The 20,186-nt window shown below is 51.7% G+C and overlaps 1 protein-coding gene across 2 annotated transcripts in view; it reads right to left on the bottom strand.

Annotated features, from left to right (window-relative positions):
* The window catches only part of CALN1 (calneuron 1), a 119,000-nt gene that overhangs the window by 50,229 nt on the left and 48,585 nt on the right, over positions 1 to 20,186 (bottom strand). For both annotated transcript variants that reach the window (XM_054209231.1, XM_054209232.1), the window contains exon 3: positions 11,007 to 11,119. In XM_054209231.1, the coding sequence (XP_054065206.1) occupies positions 11,007 to 11,119 (113 nt within the window). The remainder of the gene's footprint in view (positions 1 to 11,006; positions 11,120 to 20,186) is intronic.

Raw genomic sequence — 20,186 nt, 5'->3', positions numbered from 1 at the left:
CCAAGCTCACACGTATATTGGATACTTCCACCAGCTGCCGCAGGTTCCTCTGGACTCCTGCCATAAGCGCCTGCATCTTGATCCATTTTCTTAACTGTGAGTAAATGTACTGGGTTACATAATTATTTATTTTAATTATCACTTTATAGCGTTACTCAACAGTAAAAATAAGAAATAATTCTCTGTGGCACTACAGACTGCATCAGGACTAGCAGCTCTGGAGACTGCACGCATCTCAGAGTGTATGATTTCTTTCTTTGCCAGCAGAGAAATATACTCAAACCTCCCCAGACAGTCAAATGACAGCGCAGAAAGCACACGGACAAAGAAACAGGTTCTCAATGAAGTGGCAAATTTGTTTGAAAAAAGATCTTAAAGGAATTCTTCCTGAGGATCAGCGTCTTTCCACCCGCTTGGCAAAACTACATTATGCCTCTGCTGAAAAATTGTATTAATAGAGTCAGACCTTGGGGAAGGGGCTACCGGAGCCCGTTTGGCTCAGCCAGTGTGGTGGCACCGTTTGCAGCGAGAGGTGATGTTCACACCACCAAGAACACGCTCCCAGTACCTGCGCATCACCCATCAATCTGTGAAATTCTTGCCAAAGAGTAAAAAAACCCAAACCAAAGTGCAGCAGGCCGGTTGGCAGCACTCGTGGCACAAGTTCTTGGAGAAACCAAGGCAGGAGCTTGTGCAGACTCCAGGGGAAGGGGAGGGAGGTGTGTGTCCCAGACCCTGTCCCAGGTTGCCCAGAGAGGTGGTGGAGGCCCCATCCGTGGAGACATTCAAGGCCGAGCTGGATGAGGCTCTGAGCAACCTGATCTAGTTGAAGATGTCCCTGCTCACTGCAGGGGGGTTGGACTAGATGGCCTTTAGAGGTCCCTTCCAACCCAACACACTCTGTGATTCTATGATTCTATGATTCCTGGCATGCAGAGAGGTCAGCAACCAGCATGGAGGGAAATGGTCTCAGGGCTCCAGTGGTCATTAGACAGCCATGTCCCCATCTTCCCTGGTCCTCAGTGTTGGTGGAGGGTGGGAGACAGGGGCAAGACGGAGCTGGCTGTGTCTGCAGCATGACCAGGGCATCTCCATCCTGATGGCCAAGGAAACCTCTCCATCCTGATGGCCGCTCAAGATGGCTGACGACTGGCGAACTGCCTGCGAGGGCCACCAATTTGCCCACCACCATCACCCCTCAGAAACACCAGTCTGGGACAGCAAGGCTGTGCCCCGTGCCATGGGGGAACACCACAGAGGTGAAGGTTGGGTGGGCATGGCAGGGACGGCCACCACTGCAAGTCGCAGGCAGCTGGCGAATGCCCCTCTCCTCTGCAGGCAGTTCCCAGCACGAGCTACTCGTCGTGCCTAGAAACCCGGCAGCTCTTGGCACTTTCCTGCCGCAACCTGAAAGAGGCACCGAGATGCTCCAACAGCTCTGGCCATCAGCTGCTTCTGGGCTGTAACAAGGGGAATTTTGCTGATAAAACTGAGAAGCATAAAATCTAACCGAGGCCTCACTTAGGGCTCAATGGTACCTGGTAGCTTGCTTTTGGCTTCAGACGTCAGGCTTCAGCAAACTGCGCTGAAAATCTTGGATACCTACTGGGAAAACCTGAGTTATACACCATGCTATAGAAACTGTCTGGCAGCCAGGGCCTGGAGGTCCTTCCTCAATGCCACCGCATCCACCACTCATCTGGCTCGCACTAACAACCCTCAGCCATCGTCTGAGCTATCCACTGGCCCCACCACCGTTGTCCTCTGCAGCTCTCCGTCTGCATTTTTTCAGAGGTCTGCCTTTCTTTCTTTCTTTCTTTCTTTCTTTTTTTTCCAAGAGAGTAATTTCTTTTTAGCTTTTCATTCGCATAAAAGGTCGTTTTTCTTTCTAAACACATTTGTTTGTCGCAAACAGTTGCCAACACTTCGGCTTTTTTGTTTATGAGCGATGGAGCGCCTTTCTTCCTGTTTTTCCCTCTTATTCTTGTCTTCAAAACCTTAGGGAAATGTTCACAATATTTTTACTCTGCTGAAACCCAGGGCGTGGAGGCAGGGCAACAGATAGATTTCCATTGCAAAGTGGGGATTCTTTAGAAAGAAGAAATTGCAAAAGGCCACCACCATCGAGTCTGTTTTAAACAATTCCCAAACTCTGATCTCCATGAAAATAGTCAATTAGATTTCCCTCAACAAAATTACGGCACTGAAAAGAGACGATTTTGTTACAAGGACATAAAGCATCCAGGCAAGCCAAAAGTCCTCTGGTGACACCTGAATCGCAGATCCTTAAGTGTCCTTTTCTCTGTGCAGAGAGGAAGGACAGATCCTGAGATCTGGTGCTGGCTTAGGATTTGAGGAGCCTTTGCGCTGGAAGCAACTCCTTCCTGACATCGGGAGTGCAGGGGACACGGGACTTGAAGCCAGAACTCTTGACCCTGAAACTCCCCTGCACGTAACGTGCCACCTCGGCTCCATCACCCAGTGGTGGCTTTCAAAGGCATCAAAGTGCATCCAAAGAAAAGAGACACCCGCCCCAACAACACCAGCCCCAAAGATGCACTCTGGCACTCGGAGGTGCTGGGGAGTCTGGCCCCTCTGCAAGGAGTCCACAGCAAGCAAGAAACTCCCCCCAGCCCGTGTTCCAGCTACCCGCGTACACGTCTGCTGACGATCGTACACATTTACCTTTCCTGCGCGTCGCTCCTTACATTTCTAGTTCCTATTTCACGCATCAGGCAGGGGCAAAAAAAAAAAAAAACAAACCATGACACGCAGAGCTGCAGATTGAGTTTATGTATAAGCTGGCATAGAAAAAATAACCTCTGTACCGTAAGAGCTGGGTGGAGTATATATACGTGAGCGCTCCAGAGTGTGTGCAAAGCCAAATGACCACCTGCCAGGACAGTCGTACCCTGTCATCCAGCCGGCAGGATGACTCTTGATATAAACTGCCTGCTTTAAACAGGCTTTGAAGCAAAGCTGTAGCGCGTTTCTGAAGGCTAAATGCATAAGTAAGCTGGTTGAAGCTCCAAAACACAGTCGGACAATGAAGTCTTGTTTTTCTCCTGCTATTGGTACCAGTCCTGCTTTGGTTTGCAAGTGCTTTCAAAACTACCGTTTCCACTGTCTCCAGGTCTAACTTTGATCCTGATGACTTGGGAGAACTGATTTTGTTACAGGGAAGGGTGTGTACTGGAGCAAATGAGGTCCTTTCATAGAAACAGATAAAAACAAGGCCACCCAACCATTCTTGCTCACTCCTGCCCACTGACAACTTCGTACACTGCAAAGGGGTGACAGTGATGTGACAGTCTCACTGTCCAAGGACAGTCTTACCACCACGACCCAGGCCATGAACTTCTCCAATATTCACATCTACACCAGTGGCCGTGACAGCACTTCTGTGCTGGATACACAGACTACGAACAGAGAGAAGTGTCTTGTTGATGAATTCACCACCTGTAAACATTCAACTTGCGCCGTGTCGTGACGGCAACCATTGAGTGCCACGTACTCAATGGAAATGTCTTTGTCAACAAAAGAAAATTTAATAAGGCAACCAAAACTGTTCTCCTTCCACCGAAAACCGCCTCAGAACCAGCAGAACTGGTGAAACCCTTGGTGGGACTCATCAGATGACATTTAGCGGTCCCCAGTGCACACATCTCCATTTGAGCCATTTTCCTGGACTTTCTTTATACCAAATGGATAAAAATTGGCACTTTTGAAGCATGATGCATCTCTTCCTGAGGTCGACGCCTAAAGGAGATACCTTGAATTCCGCCCTAGAAGTGGCTGTTTGTCTCTGTTAACTCTACAGGGAGTCCAAGCAGTGTCCCAGGTTAGTTGAGATGCACTGCACACCATCCACACCAGCTACGTGGCCAGAGTCACTCTGCTCAACACAGCCATCTGCGTCCTTGCAAGGGGAAATCTCACAGCGTTTTAAAACTGGATAGAAGGAAACCACACATCGAATCTAAAACGCAGGAACGGATATTGCAGGACACGTTTAATTTCTGAAACCAGAAACACGGTCAGGACGCTGGAGCTAACAGTGCACCGGGTGAATTTAGTGACTCCAGTTGAGCAGAGCCCAGTATTAGCTGCCACAGGAAAGGTGCCTGCCTTGGCTCCCAGGCCAAATTGCTGTGGTTTCTGCAGGAGAGGTAATGACAAGGTTTCCAACCAGTCCTTCAGTTTGGTGGTATCCAGCTTGGGAAACCCAAGAAAGGGTGGCTCTTTTAAACGTACAGAACTTATTTCCTGATCCTGAAATCACCGGAAAGATATTTCAGGTTCAGCAACCAAAAAGCAGGCACCTACATTGTTGCTAATGCTGAAAAAATTGCTGGGGGGGCAGAGGGCTTTGTTGCTGGAAGAGGACGTGCACGGGTGAGGGGATGTGCGTGGTGCAATGGTCCAGCCCCAGTTGCCCATCCTTGACCCCATCCATCAAGTTTTGGCACCCAAACTTTGACCTGCAGCGTTTCCTGATTGAAACCCCGAAGTAGTCACCAAAACTTACACGGGCACTAAGTCTGCACACACTATTAAGCCGTCCTTCCTCCCTGAACCTCGGCTTTCTTTCTAAGCAGCGGTACAAGAGCAGTTCCTTACCCCCTCTTACACACACCCAGCCCAGCTGCGAAACCTGGCCCGCTGGGAACCACCACCGACCCCCGAGCATCACCCAGTACTCTGAACCACAAAACCCGACCCTCTTTCTCCGCAGAAGTGGATTCGACATCGTTCTTTCAAAGGCTGAAACAGCAGCACCTGAAATCCTGAAATCAAGAGGTATTTGCAGCAGAGCAGCGCAAGATGTGAAATGGCCCCTCCTGGGGTTCAGCATCAACCCAACCTGTACAGAGGGGCTGCACCGGCCGAGGAGGAGGAGGAGGGTGAGGAGGGGAGGCCACGTACACCCCGTGCCTGGCCAGCCCGGTTGCGGGGGAGGCGGCTGGATCTTGGATCCGTTACCATGTGAAATTGCACAGAGAGACACAAAGGCTTGCTCCACAACTCCGGCAAGGCTAATTTGCCATCATCAAATTAACTCCTCTGCAGGGACAAGACGAGAAAACTCACGTACGGGGAGAAATTGCATTAGGTTTATCTACTGGACTTCATAAAGAAAAACCCCTCCCTAAGCGAAATCTTAGTGCTGCTGGAGGCAGCGCGGCTCCGACATGGCCCCTTGTCCCCTGCCTTCCCTCCCAACACCATCGCCTGCCGTGGCTTCTCCGTACCCTGCGCTGTGCCACGGAGGTTCCCACACATTTTCTCCTTCGTTTCACTCTATTAAAGCACTAATTGATTGACCAGATCATGAGAGCCCAGATCTCTCCCCCGGGACGCTGTTGTTGCATTTGCAGCGACAACCACAAACAAGGTTACGGATGGGCAGTTTTGCCCAGCAAATCATTAAAGCATCAGCAGCCGTGCCAGGAGGACGGAACCGCTGTGTCCCATCCCAACCCTGTCCCTCCGCTCTCCCACGCGTGTTCGCAAGCTGGCTCCGAGCCCCCCTTTGCCTCCCTGTGCCCCCTCCCCAGCCCGCGCCAGATGCAGTACTGCACAGCTGGATGTGGCCCTTGGTCTTTTTTTTTTTCCTGCCTCCACGGAACGAAATGCCCTTTGGTGCCCACTGCTGAGCTTGGTGGCTCAGGAGCACAGGGCTTTCTTGCTGTCTCTGGCCTGTCCCTGGCGTTCCCTCCTTCCTTGCTGCGGGATCTAGCTTTGGGATCATCCACTACCTACTCATCCACCAAAGACCACCAAACCCAATGTATTCCTCCTCCTGAGCAAAGGTACGCGGAAGCCTGGAGAGACAAAAAGGGTTTTCCCAAGCCCAGGAAAAACAAGCAGTTGCTGAGCTGCTCCGTTCACAGGACCTGCCCCCGCCCAGTCCTCTGGCTGTCCCCTCCGCCAAAACTGCGGAGACATCTCTACGGTGGAAAAATGAGATCTCTGAGCAGCATCTCCCCAGCCTGGAACACCGCGTTGGTATTCTGGTCTCCCAGCTCCAGCAAAACAGCCGCCGTATTTATCCCAAACCAACCAGCCGCCCCCTGACCACCAGTGAATTATACCAGGCGACATCTAATGCGACGAATGGGCACCGTGTCTGAGCCGATGATACAGTGCCGTCCCCTCACGCAAGACAAAGCTTCCAGCTATCTTTGCACAGGCAATGCATTAGCGCTGGCTGAAATGATGTTCCCTGCAGCTTCCACGTGCATACAGTAAAGAGAGGCCGGGGTGGGGGGGGGGGGGGAAGAGCAGGCAGCGTTTTGCCTCTCAAATGATCACCAACCAAAGTATTGACTTTTCAAAATAATCTCATCAGCGCTGCCGGCTACAGAATTTATCCTGCATCTGACGGGGATGCAGCCCTGTTGTTTAACCATTCAAACACGTTCTGACTTCAAAAAGCATTTTAGCCAAGACAGAGAGGTTTATTTCAGTTAAAAGCCTAGAATCCAAGATGATTACCACTTCTGTTCCCGTTGCTTACCCCCAGGGACTGGAAATCCACCACACTACGCCCTGTGCAAACTATTTAACACTTGTGCCTGAAGGTCTTTGCACTCAGAAACAATCTGGGCAGAAATTGTAAATGAATATGAAATCCCGGTTTCTCCCCTCTCTTTTCATCCCTCTCTCTGGCTCAGAATGGCAGGGCACAGTGGACAGATTTGGAGTCTGTTTGCCAAAAAAAGGAGCTAATATTTACCGCTAGCGACGTTTGTCTGTTCTGTAATGCTCTTGATCGAAATCGCTTTACAGAGGCGGATGGCCATGCACTGGAATTGCCTCAACACTCGCCTGCACAGAACACAGCCCTCAGAGCCTAACTGGAACCAGACTCGTATTCCCCGAGCTCTGGAAAAACAAATTGTCACGCCTGAAAATTGATCAAACAGCATCTCTCTGACCGCACGACGGCTACCGCATTCCTGACAAAACCACGGCCGGACACACCGAAGAAAACCAGCTTCAGGACAGTAAATGTGAGTGAGCACCAGCAGGAGCCGCTCAGAGAAGGTGGGCAGAGGAAGGCCAGCAACGGGTGGTGGCTTTTTAAAAACTACAGAGGGAAAAAGATGGAGAGGGAAGGGGGCAGACACCCTGAGAGAGACCATGGGAGGTCCAACACCCCTGCGCAGGGTCAGGCTCACCTCCTGCCACTGGCTTCCAAAACAGAGCTCAATAGCTACTCCCAAAATCTCATCTATGCTCTTTTTTTTCTTTACTTTTTGCTTTGAATAATGCAGACTCTGTGGCAGCAGCCAAAGGGGATGTTTGCATTGCTGCTGCAAGCTTGCCGTGGCAGGTCTGCCCCAAACCAGGGAGAACAGGGCTTCATTGGGTGCTTCCAGTCTTCAAACTCCTCCTGACCGTGATCCTGCACCCTGAGGATGGGCTAATGGTTACTAAGCAGCTGTGTACGTAAGAAAAAATATTTATCATGGAATCATAGAATGGTTAGACTTGGAAGGGACCTTAAAAGTCACCCAGTGCCACCCCCTGCCCTGGGCAGAGACACCTCCCACCAGCCCAGGTTGCTCCAAGCCCCATCCAACCTGGCCTTGAACCCCTCCAGGGATGGGGCAGCCGCAGCTTCTCTGGGCAACCTGGGCCAGGGGCTCACCAGACAGTTGAAGATTTAAGACAGTTTAAATTTAACAATTTAAGACCGTTAAAGATGTCTGCGCAGGGGTACATGTCACTGCCATTTGCACGCATTTGGAATGAGGATGAGAAAACCGTTTTGAAACAGAGCAGGAGGCACCTGGGGATGTTCTCCGCAAAACAGTGCTTGGTGTGTGCTGCATCTCGCTCCGGAAAGGGCCTTTCTGAGACGGAGGAGAGTCCACGTTTTCTCAGCTCTCCTGATATCATTGGTCTATATTGACTCGGCCCGAAATAGTATTTGCTAGGATGATTTTTCCTGCCCCTTAAATACTTCCTGACCCATCTGAGGGACCGCAGAGAGCCATTCTAACTGGAGCAGAACTGATCGCCGCTACCTGAGAAAGCAAGAGTCAGCCACCTCGAACACACACCGATACGATTTAATTTAAAGCCCACATGGGAAATCAAGGAAGAAAAATACATCCAAGAGACCCTCCATCTCTCCAACACCTGCCAACACTCAGGTCTTGACCCAATCCTGCTTCTCCGGGGCTGGCCTTCGCTCTTTGGGCAACACATATGATAGGAGGGATGCACCCTTTCCCTATTATTTCAAGCCTGCCTCTTCCATGCGTGATCCCTCTCTCTCCTCCCTGTTCTTCCACCGTTTCTACCCCCTCCCCGTCTCCTGCAGCCCCACTGCTGTCGCTGTAAGATCCTTCCCCTCTCTGCAGCTTCTGCCATCTGGAACCGCCTTCCTGTATCCCACCAACTCACTCCCAGCTTCGTCTGCAAACGCATCTCCAGGCCCTTGCCTGTTCCTTTGAATCCCTCTCTCCTTCTGCTGCTGTTTATTATTTAACTCTGTCATTGCATTATTTAAGGCGTTATTAAGGCGCGCTTGGAACGGAGTCTGCACGGAAGCGCCACAGTATAGAAAGCTGGACCCTCGGCAAAAATACCCCAAGAGCCAAAATTGTGACAGTTGGAGGGAAGCTGTTTGGATGGAAGAGGGGAAGGCACTTTCTGGATGCCAACACAGATTTTCTCTCCCCCTGGGACTGATAGAAGAGCCTCTTCAAGATGCCTTTTGCTGCCTGCAGATTTGGGGCGAGGGTTCTCAGTAGCCTTGCCTGGCCACCAAAGCAGAGTTGTCCCTTCTTGTCCCGCCCTTGCTGCCCTTGTCACCTGGCACCACTCACAACCCCAAGCTTGTGGGCACCATCCCCTCCTTGAAATGGGAATGGCTGCCCAGGGGAAGCGCTATATCAGGAACCCAAACTCATCCCCCTCCTCTCCCGGCCATTCCTTTCCAGTAAATGTGAAAATCGACACCAGGGGGATATGGGAAACACAGCCAGGCCCCGATTCTGAAAAGGGCTTTGTTTCAAATCAGATCTAATCCTGCAGGAGATAATGCAGATGCATAAATGCTTCGCTTAAAGACGAGGTGACTTATGGCCCTGCAGACGGCGTGGGTAAAGTAGGTAGGAACGGGCAGAGGGAGCCTGTCCCCTGAATGGCACTTCCCTAGGTGGTTTTATCCTTCTTTAGGAATAAGCAGCAAAATTACTGTATTCTTCATGAGCTCTTCTACCCCAGGAGAAAAGAAATGTGAGATGAAGCCTTCTCTTCAAGGGCTTTGAAATCCAAGAAAGTGCTATGTAAAGAGGTGTATTTTTACCCTTACAAGGGAAAGACCATAAACTTTTTTTTTCCCGAGGCCCTGGAGCACTTGTGCAATTCAGTCAAAGCTTCGCTGCCTGCAGACAAGCCCCAGGGCCATCCCTTCCCACTGTGGGGCTGGTTACCTGAAGTCTCTGCACTCTTTTGACTCGTCCCACCGCAGCCTCGCGGGGGCAGAAGGGCCATGGTCCCTGCTGCATGAAAGAGCAAGGCCAAAGCTGAACCCAGGGGTCCTGCTGCTCTACAACCAGAGCACACGTCCCCCCTTCCTCCGAGCAAAGCCACTGCAGGCTTTTACATGGGCCGAAGGGTCGCTAACTGGCCGCGGGTTAACCTGTGAGCTGAATTTTAGGGAGGGCTCCAGACCTCTCTGCTTCCCCATCAAAGAGCTCAGCTCCTGAACTTGATTTTCCCAATGGGTATTTTCACTTCTCGAATGGCTGCGGTGAGGCCAGTCTCGCCAGGGGGTCTAGGAGGCGCCGATGGCTCGGTGGGACTCGGTGTTTCCTCCCTCCCCGTCGCCCACGTGCTGGGACGAGGCTTGCGAGGTGCGACGGGGGCAACCAAACACCCGTGACTCTCACGGTCCTGCCCTTCATGGCGTGAGTTCGGCTCTCGCGTCCCCCCAGATACATGACAAACCACCGCGCCCCCACCGACGCCAAACTCGACGCTTTGACAACCGAATACCAGAATCCAGACCAGGATTTCCAGAGTTATTTCTAGCACATGCCAGGGGGGCCAGGAACAAGTTTTTAAAAGACTTTTAAAGGACTTTTACAAAACTCCACCCAATTCAGTCTGGACAGTGCTGGAGGGCAGTAAAAGAAGACAGAAATGCTTCTATCCAGGTTTGACTCTTTTGGTTCACATAAACTCGGTAACAGCCAAAGTTTATTAGCGAGCAAAGGCTGTTGGATGATCAATGAAATGAGCAGTAATCTCACAGGAAGCCACACATTTAATCCATTGGCAAGGAACGCGCGGCGCTGTGTTTTGGGAGGTTTTTAATCCCCACCATAACAGCCTGGCCTGCCCTTGCTTTTCCAGGAAGGTCTAACACCGTTTAAAATCACGCTGCAGGACAGATGTGAGGCAGCTCCCGCTGCCAGAACCTGCCCCCGCTCCCAGGCCTGGAACCGGCAGGACCAAACCCCCCCCCAGGGCAGCACCACAGGTAAGACTTGCACTGGCACAATAACGTTACCCTCAGCCTTGGAACTGAATTAACCGCAGAAGCGCCGACCAGACATGACCTGCATGGAGCATCCCTCCGCCACAGCCCAGGGACATGGAAAGGTGGCACATTTCTGAGAGCAGCCGGCCAGGTTCAAGGTTCCTAACTCAAAAGGCTTATGGAGAAAAATGTTTTTCTCTTCCAAAAAAAAATGCATTCGAAACCACTCCCAAACATGTCGCGCCAATAACTGGGCACTTTTTTGGTGTTCAACTGAAGTTCATCCACAGTAAGCGCTTTCCCTTCCTCCCGCACAGGGCTCAGCTGAGAGCAGGTCCCTCCGGCGACGCGGGATTGTCTTACGCAGCACACAGCGAGAGGGACCCAAATAGCCTTTACACAAGCATTCACGCTTAGCAAAACATCTTGTGCTCCTCAACAGATCAATTCTGGAAGCTAACGAGAGTTGGCTAAAGTTGCATTTAAATAAATGGTCACTTACCTGCCAGAATATGCTGTCTATTGTATTTCCCAGAAAGCCATCTCTGCCTTCCGATGATACCAGCTTAGGTCCCAGAATAGTCATGAATTCATCAAAATCAACCTGGCCATCCCCTGAAATGAAAGGAAAAGATCAATGATGTTTTCGCTGAAGTACCACTTAGCGCCAATGTCCAACACGCTGCCCTGGACCCACACGTGCACTACGGCACCTCCTACATCAACTCCGTGGTACCTACAGATGCAAATTTGTCATCTCAATGAATGGCCCATGTTGTGGTGCGCCCACACCTGAAAGACAGGGGCCAGGCGATGCACAAATAGAGATAAATAGGTCATTCCCCAGCCCCAGAAAGTTTGTAGGCAAGTCGCTTCTCAAGAAAACCAATTTTGGCAGGAGGAGAGCAGCCATCAGCACGGCCGGGGCTCTTCCCTTCTACAGACCCGCCAAACAGCCAGGTCGCTACAAAGCTTTTACGGGGCCAACCCCCTCCTCCAGAGGAAGGGAGCAGACGCAGAGGGAAGAGAGAGATTATTGCGAACCCACAAGGCATTTCATTTCAGCTTTCCATCAGCATCCATCTCTTAAAAGCCCTGTGCGCTCAGCATGCAGAGCAGGCGGTGGAGACGCAGCTTCAGTGCCATTAGCAGGAAGAGGAGGCTGCTCCCGCCGTTAATGAACTGAGCCGATGCAGTCCCAAGCCCTCCAGTACATTGTATGTTTTGTAAATGAGGCATGTGGCTGTTTGAAGTATATCTGAGCTTCGCATCAAATATTACTTTCCCCTCTGAGAACTTCTGCGATGCTTAATGAAAATGGCAAAAAAAAAAAGAAAAAAAAAAAGAAAAAAAAGGGAAATTCATGCCTGTTGAAGGATCTAAAAAATACCAGCTTCTCTGAACAGGGTAGTTCAATGTCTATATGACTCTCCTTTGTCTGCCAGTCTATAGACATATCCTCCTACGTATTATTAGGCCAATTGATAGGGGTGGATATATTAGACTCCTTCATATATTAGATATATCAGACTCCTTCAAGTCTGGAAACAGAATCAGCAACTCTAAGACTTTTTGGTTGTTTTGCATTCAAATTCAGCTGGAACTGACTGCATCCCCCTCTCCATGTAGTTGCTGTCGCTAAATTGTTAGGTGTAAGAAGTGTCCAAAACCATCAGACTAAAGCAGGTCAATGCAAGGGCTGCTATTAAAACGTCACTATTGACTGCAGTACCTGCAGCTGCCCTGCGTGACAGCTTTGCCATGTGCGCTGCGTGCTGCTGCCACCTCTCCTTTTTATTACATTTCATCCGCTTGATCTGAGCATATGCACCACTGATTGAAATCGCTCCACGTCCTTATCTTCCCAGAGACACAACGTGAAAATAAGCGGAGTCGAAATGCTCGTTTGCCAGAGTAGTGATCTCCATTCACTTGGCTCTGCCCGCAATTTCTTGAAGACAAGAGTGAATATCCTAAGGGTGCGCCAGCGAGAGGGGCTCTGAGAGGAAACCCAGCAGGGATTCGTAATAGCTTCGATCCCGTAACGTGCAGGAGGACCCCGTCCAACTGCTAAAGTCGCTCACACCTTCAGGGCTCGGCACACGCTCAAGGGCTTTGCAGGATGGAGCTCATTTCTGGGACAGCTTGTAAAGCAGAAAAGGAAAGGGGTGGGCACCCCATCGCTTGGGAAGCCATTCTGTAAAACATTCATGGGCTACGAGAAAATGTGTTCCTTCTGCTTCCCCACGGGAGGCATCACTTTATGGCATCAAGTCGGATTGTATCAGTCACAGCACGTTGGATCACGTTGGGGAAGGTAATGCAAGGTGACAGTGGATCCGGAGTGATTTACATTGCAGTACATCACTTCAAGGGAAAGGCAGTAACAAAACCATACACTACGATGCAAATCGGGCTAAAGAAATTAGCCAGATTAGCAAGAAAACCATTTGCATTTTAAAGAGATTCTAGTACCTGCCCGTGCATATATTTAGTCTATCCATACGCGACCCCAAAATATTGAGTTATTCAATTTGCGTTTTCTACAATGTCATTTCATCCACGGAGGAGAGGCAGGACTTAGTCCTACACATGACTCATGAGAAAGCGGGTGCCAGGACTCCTGGGCTCTGTGTCTGACTCAGAACAAGACTTTGGGCAAACCCTTGCTCATGACTTTGCCAGGGATCATAACTAACTTCATGGGGTTTAATTATCAGCTTAATTATAGCATTTTCCACAACCTCAGAAGAACGATGCCATTACAAAAAGCATTATATCCTTATTGACTGCTTTTTCAATTAAAACTGTTAACTAGCAAGGAAACCAGACCCCAAAACATTTTGCCTGGCAGAAATATCCCTTTAACATTTGTTTTAAGCTGCAGAAAACAAACCTTCCTGCCACCAGGATCCCAGGAGACTGCAGCATCATAACAGCAAGGAAGAGAACTCACAATTTTGGCTGAAAATTCCTTTTACAGTATTCAACAGCCAGGAGAGAAATATTATAAAAAACAGCACATCAGCTCCCAGACGCCCCCAGCGCAGGTCTGCATGGCCATAAGGTGAAGATGCTCAGGGTCGCTCTCTACAGCCACGGCACAACCAGGCGGTGCCCAATACCCACATCACCCATAGGGTCCATGAGTGCTCAGGCCACCCATCAGTTCCTGGGAGCAATCAGCTTGAAATTTGCGTTGGGTACAGCCAAAGATGACTTCTTCCTCCTCCTCCTCCTCCGAGCTATAGTCACGTACATGGCGCACTACAAGCTGATGTGCGATGCACACGTCAAGCATCTGTTTGAGAATCTGCATTGGAGGCAAATCAAGCACCGCGCACGTCCCCATGTTTGGCTTTGCTGTCCCTACAGATGTGCTCCTCGCCTGGGAATGGTTGATATTCAGAGCGAGTGACGTGCAGCTTATTCAGAAATGAACTTTTAGCTGGGTTTCAGGGATGGGAAAAAGGGAGGAAAGTGCCAGGCTGGAGCACGTGTGCTGTCTACGCTGCTCTCACCTTCCCTTGCTCCTTTCCACGAGCCATCCAGCAAGCCCCGAACAACACTGCCGACAGCAGCGAACACACAGCCCCAGTCCCTCTCCATCCCCCCCCCCACCCCCGGCCAATTTATAACGCGTGCTGTGTTCACATCCTCCCCCCACCTTCTGCCTCCAAGTTCACATGAGCTACTTGAGCAAGAACTCATCACCCTGAAGGAAACCAACCTCCTAAGGAGGGACGGGGCGCAAGCAGGCGAAAAGCTACGGCGAGGATGGAGCGGGCTGTGCCACCTGTCATAGAATCATAGAATCATAGAATCATAGGGTTGGAAGGGACCTCTGGAGATCATCTAGTCCAACCCCCCTGCCAGAGCAGGGTCACCCAGAACAGGTGGCACAGGAACACGTCCAGGTGGGTTTGGAATGTCTCCAGAGACAGAGACTCCACCACCTCTCTGGGCAGCCTGTGCCAGGACTCTGCCACCCTCAAAGGAAAGAAGTTCCTCCTCATGGTTAGGTGGAACTTCCTATGCTCAAGTTTGTGCCCATTGCCCCTTGTCCTGTCCCTGGGCACCACTGAAAAGAGCCTGGCCTCATCCTCCTGACACCCACCCTCTAAGTATTTATAAGCGTTGATAAGTGTTGATTTACACGGTCCAGTGACGGTGACAGTAGGTCTCCTCTCCCTGCTCCCACCAGTTCCAAATGCAGACAGGGTTTATGAACCCAAGCCATGCTGAAGTCCCCGATAGGTGAAGGCACTGACACATGGCAATGACTTATTTACAAACCAGGCGGGCAGGGAAACCCGGAGGCATGGCGGTGTGGGTCAGCTGGGGCAGGGGGAGACTGTCAGGTGGCAAGGTGGGTGAGGAGCAGAGGGGTTCCGGGCAGGATGCCATCCAGATGCCACCCCCACCCCCGAGTTACCGCTCATCAGCCAAAGGATGGTCACTGCTTGTGTGGGTGATCTTACAAAACACCAGAGCTGAGCTTAACCCCTGGTTTTTAACCCCCTAAAACATTTATCTACTTACTTGGAGTTATGCCCTAACGTTTTGCTTCCCCATAATGTTTCCTCTTAATCCTGGCATTAATGTCAAAGAGTCGGAAGGGGGTTAGCAATCATGTGGCTGAACCTCGCATGACTAAAACTATGACTCAGATCATCGCTGGCCACATCATCAGAGACAAATCAGATCTGCTTATCATTACTAGTCTGTTAGCATCGGCTGGGCGCTAAGTGCTTCCAGATACCCACAAAGGTTTTGCTCCCTGCAAGACACTGCCTCAGTTCTGACAAAAACCAGGCAAATGTGATAATAAGAAGGAACAGCAACTAGATGCACTGTCAACAGGCCCGGGAACAATCGTGTGATCCTGGCTAATTGCTCCGTTGCAGAAATAGGATGCCGAAGGCATCTTTGGGTCCTCTGGGAACTTTTTTAGTGCTCAAAGACCACGCACAGCCAGCAAGGGGTCCTGGACCTGCCCAAGTCACAACACACACTGTTCACTCACTGGGTGCAGAAAGACCTTGGGGATGATTTCAGTTTGCAGACCCCCAGCATCCCTGTTTGCTGTGCCGTGAGCTCAGCTTGGCCACCACCGCGGAGCTCCACAGAGCTACAGCAGGCAGTCGTGGCGCCCGGCAGCACGTCCAACATCCACCTTTCACCGAAGGCTTTGGAGCAGCAGCTACGAGCAGCGCGGAGGTGGGAAACCAAGCTCTTTTCCAGCTCTCCCAGACACTGCAGCTCAAGGAAATTTCCTTTGGACATGACAACCCCAGGGAAGGGGTGTCCGCACCTCTGAAAAACGGCCATTAACTCTTCTAAATACAGCAATGGGATGTGGAAAAAGGAAAAGCGGTAATGACTCAATACACGTAGAGGAGCCTTTAAAACTACCACTGCGCTCCCAGGGAGCAAGCCCTGGGTTGGATGTGGATGTCGGGGGGAGCCAAAGGAGCCTCCAGCACTTTTGAAGGGGGGTTTAGTCTCCTAAGTTACTTGTCTTCAACCCCAATTCCTTCATATTGGGGTTGTGCTTCCACAATCCCCGGGCCAAAGAGGTTTCAAGGCGCTGCCGTTCGCTCTTGCTGGAAGTGCTGTGCTCCACTGGTGCATCGGAGCTGAGCACAGAAAACCACAGTCCCCTCTCTCAGCGGGGTGGGCTTTCAGCTCCAGTCCAAGGAGTTCATCTTCCCTCAGCCCCCGGGACTTTAATGAAAAGGAAAAGGGAAGGTTGTACTTGCTGGAGGACGTTTATCAGGGAGCGTAATGATGGGACAAGGGGTAACGGCCTCAAACTGAAGGAGGGGAGATTTAGGTTGGATATCAGGAAGAGATCCTTTGCTGTGAGGGTGGTAAGGCACCGGCCCAGGTTGCCCAGGGAGGCTGTGGCTGCTCCATCCCTGGAAGTGTTCTATGATTCTATGAAAAATGAAGCGTTCGAGGGCAGGCCGAGCCCTGCACTCACCTGAGAGGAACAACCACAGCGTGAAATACCAACTCTCACACCAAACCATGTTACACCCGTCTGGCCTGAGCCCCCTCCTGCCTTCCTCCCGGTACGTTTGTCCTGATCCCACAGGATCTACCGGCAGCAGTGGTTTGCCCAGGCTGGATGTGCCAGGCAGGGAGGGTGCAGCAGAAGACACACACACCCCCCCACCCCGCCACCCCAAACCACGGGGCAGCCGGCAGAGGAGAGAGGGACCGGGCTGAGCCGGGATGGCAAATCCCCACCTCGCAGGTGGCAGCAGCCTGTGCCCTCGCAAACTCTCCTGCCACCTTTCTCGGAGCCCTTCTGCTTTGAAGAGATAATTAAAGGCTCAGAGGAGCAGCAGCGCGAACCCGTCTCACCCTCCATCCCGCAGGAGAGCCCCCACCCTCAGCCTTCAGCCCACCGCCGCCTGGCCAAAAGTCTCCCGTCAGAGCGGCTCTCTTGGAGGATGTAATTAAATATTCATTGGGCTGGAGAGAGACAGAGCAGGGGAGGGAAAGAAAAAGAGAGGGGGAAAACGTGCATGGACTGCATCGCCTACACCCAAGGGCAGAACAGAGACTTACACCCGGTTAGAATCGTAGAATCACAGAATCTCCTCGCTCGGAAGGGACCTTTCCGATCATCGAGTCCAACCATAAAGGCTTTCGGAGCCTTGTGCCTCAAACTGGGAGCCTGCATCACCTGGCCTGTCTGTGTCCTAAATAAGCTTTTTTCCCTGGCCAGTCTCAGGACTATCGGGTTCTCTCTCCTCCTTAAAAGTTTCTTGCCACGGCACTGAAATGATGCACACATTTAAACGGAGATGAGGATCTGCTGTGCGTAGACTGATAAGTATTCGCACTTTTTTTTTTTTTTTTTTTTTTTCCCCTTCTCAAATTTGACCTCCAGAGTGCAGCTAGGTGATGTATTTAAAGTTAATGAGCTAGTCTTTTGCAGCTTGGGTCCCAGGCGCGCGCAACACTCCTGTTTATTTTTATTCTCTTAATAGCAAGCTGCAGTGACTCCGTGTCCTGCTCTGTGTCATTGTTTGTGCCCATAAAGTAACCTGTGCACTAATAATACAGTCTGGTGAAGGCTGGTGCTGCCGTGCCTTGAAATGGCGCCGAGGATGTGCACAGCAAAGCTCCAGCCGCAGGATTATTTCCCAGACAAGTTTTTCGGTTTCCGAGATTTTCAGGTCAGAGGAGAAGAGCCTGATCGCAAGCCTGGCCCTTTCCCCGGCACGACCCAGAGACTTTCTGTCTAATTACAGCCTCAATCCATAACTTCAAGCAGAACTGGGGAAAGTCTTCCATAAAAATCTTGACTTTGAACGCAGTTTCAATTATAGACATCCATGAAACCGGCTGAAAAGAGCAGATAAAGCTTCACTACTGTGCCAATGCAGGCATTTTGCAGTGGGGAAACTGAGGCAGGAAGTATCACCTTCCCAAACGTTATCAGTAAGGATGCTGCCAGCAGAGCTGGGTGCTCGATGCCCACCCCCCTCCTGCCTGCCTACACTGCGATCCACAAGCACGGGGCATGCAACCAGTCCCCACGACGGAGACAGAAGACAATGAGCATCTCCTGTTGCCCAAGAGCCCTGCTTGCATTCCCTTGGGAGGTTCTGTCCCAGAGCCATCTGCAGGGGGTCTCTGATATTCCCTAACAAGGCTTAGAATCAGAATCACAAACGGTTTGGGTGGGAAGGGACCTTAAAGATCACCCAGTGCCACCCCCTGCCCTGGGCAGGGACACCTCCCACCAGCCCAGGTTGCCCCAAGCCCCGTCCAACCTGGCCTTGAACCCCTCCAGGGCTGGGGCAGCCACAGCTTCTCTGGGCAACCTGTCCCAGTGCCACACATAGACATACATGTAAAAACTACAGTGCACGCATGTAAAAATTCCAGTGTCGTATAAGGCTCCTTTGGAACAGTAGGGATATATCCCTCAGCCGCTCTTTTACCGTTTGTCAGCTCTGCCATACACCCCACAGCTTTAATGACTGCATTTTGAGCCTTCAGCTCGAAGGAAGGGGCGAAACATCTCCGCTGGAGCCCGCTCTGTCCCTTAAGGGCACCTCAAAGTCCCGCGGTTTTAGGAGCGGCTGTGAGGAGCTGGCTGCTCTGGTTCAATGACAACTACACATAAAAGATTAGCAAATTGTACAGACACATGTTCCTGGAGGAGGAAATTTCCATGGGGTCTGAAAGCCTCAAACGGAGCCCAGAAAGACAGAGCCGGAGGTGCATCCATCATGACACCGAGAAAAGGACCTTGAGAGTTACTCATTTTGACAGTCCGTTGGCTCGTCTTGCAAGGAAGAGGAAATGGCGTCAGAGGACTTGTTTGCTTCCCCATTAAAAAAAAAAAATAATCTATTAACTCCCCACATTTGCCCAGGGGGAGCCTGTCCAGGAGACAGTGATTGAAGAGGAGCGGGGGCTCTGCCTCTGCGGCGCCAGGTGGGATGTGTCCCGTGCTCCACCACCAGCACTAAAACAAGCAGGATGCCGTTAGCGCTTGGCTTGAAGAAAACTCCAACAAAAACAGCGACTGCAGTTAAAAAAAAAACCCTTATCCATCAGACACCTGCCATGCGGCGTGCCAGCTTCACGCCGGCCCTGGGAAGCCACAGGACGCCCCAATTACCGGCTCTGTGAGCCGCCGTCCTGCAGGGAAAGGCACTGCAGAGGCTGCCAAGCGTGGCGTGCCTCCAGCACGGTCGCCCAAGACCCCGCTGTCCCCTCCACCCCACATCCCCTCTGCCCCATGTCCCCTCTACCCCGTGTCCCCTCCACCCCATGCCCCCTCTATCCTGCGTCCCCTCCACCCCCTGTCCCCTCCACCCCGCGTCCCTTATGCCCCGTGTCCCCTCTGCCCTCTGTCCCCTCCACCCCGCGTCCCCTCCATCCCGCGTCCCCTCCACCCCATGTCCCCTCCATCCCCTGTCCCCTCCACCCTGCGTCCCTTATGCCCCGTGTCCCTTATGTCCCGTGTCCCCTCTATCCCGTGTCCCCTCCACCCCGCGTCCCCTCCACCCCACGTCCCTTCTGCCCCGTGTCCCTTCCGCCCCATGTGTCCTCCATCCCGTGTCCCCTCTGCCCTCTGTCCCCTCCATCCCGTGTCCCCTCCATCCCGTGTCCCCTCCATCCCGTGTCCCTTTCGCCCCATGTCCCCTCCATCCTGTGTCCCCTCTGCCCTCTGTCCCCTCCATCCCATGTCCCCTCCGCCCCGTGTCACCTCCACCCCGTGTCACCTCCGCCCCGTGTCACCTCCGCCCCACGCCCCCCGAGACCCTCACCCTGGCACGCAAGACCACAAGGGCTCATTTTGCAGGTCTTGGCAGAACTCCCACATCGTGCCAGTTGTAACCAGTTGATCCCCTTGTCAAATGGCTCGAGAGGAGCAAAATCACGTCCCGACTACCCAGGACTTTAATTAATTTTGCCCCCCAGGCCCCGGAAATAGCAGGAGGGCTCTGTCTGCATCGCGGCTGCTATCAAGACAGCTCGGCACAACTTTGCGATGACCGGCAAGCCACAGGCTCATTAAAACAGGGGAATACGTGCATTCCATGTGGCATACGCATTCTGTGAAACCAAAAATCATAATACCAGGAATACCGCGTTTTAAGGAATAAATAAAATTAAACAAAGATGCGAAGAAATTCTAGTGGGAGGT

This window comes from Rissa tridactyla, chromosome 7, assembly GCF_028500815.1.
Source record: "Rissa tridactyla isolate bRisTri1 chromosome 7, bRisTri1.patW.cur.20221130, whole genome shotgun sequence".
In the NCBI taxonomy this organism is placed as follows: domain Eukaryota; kingdom Metazoa; phylum Chordata; class Aves; order Charadriiformes; family Laridae; genus Rissa; species Rissa tridactyla.
Note: the sequence above shows the minus strand (reverse complement) of the source record. Positions and strands in the feature narration are given on the sequence as shown.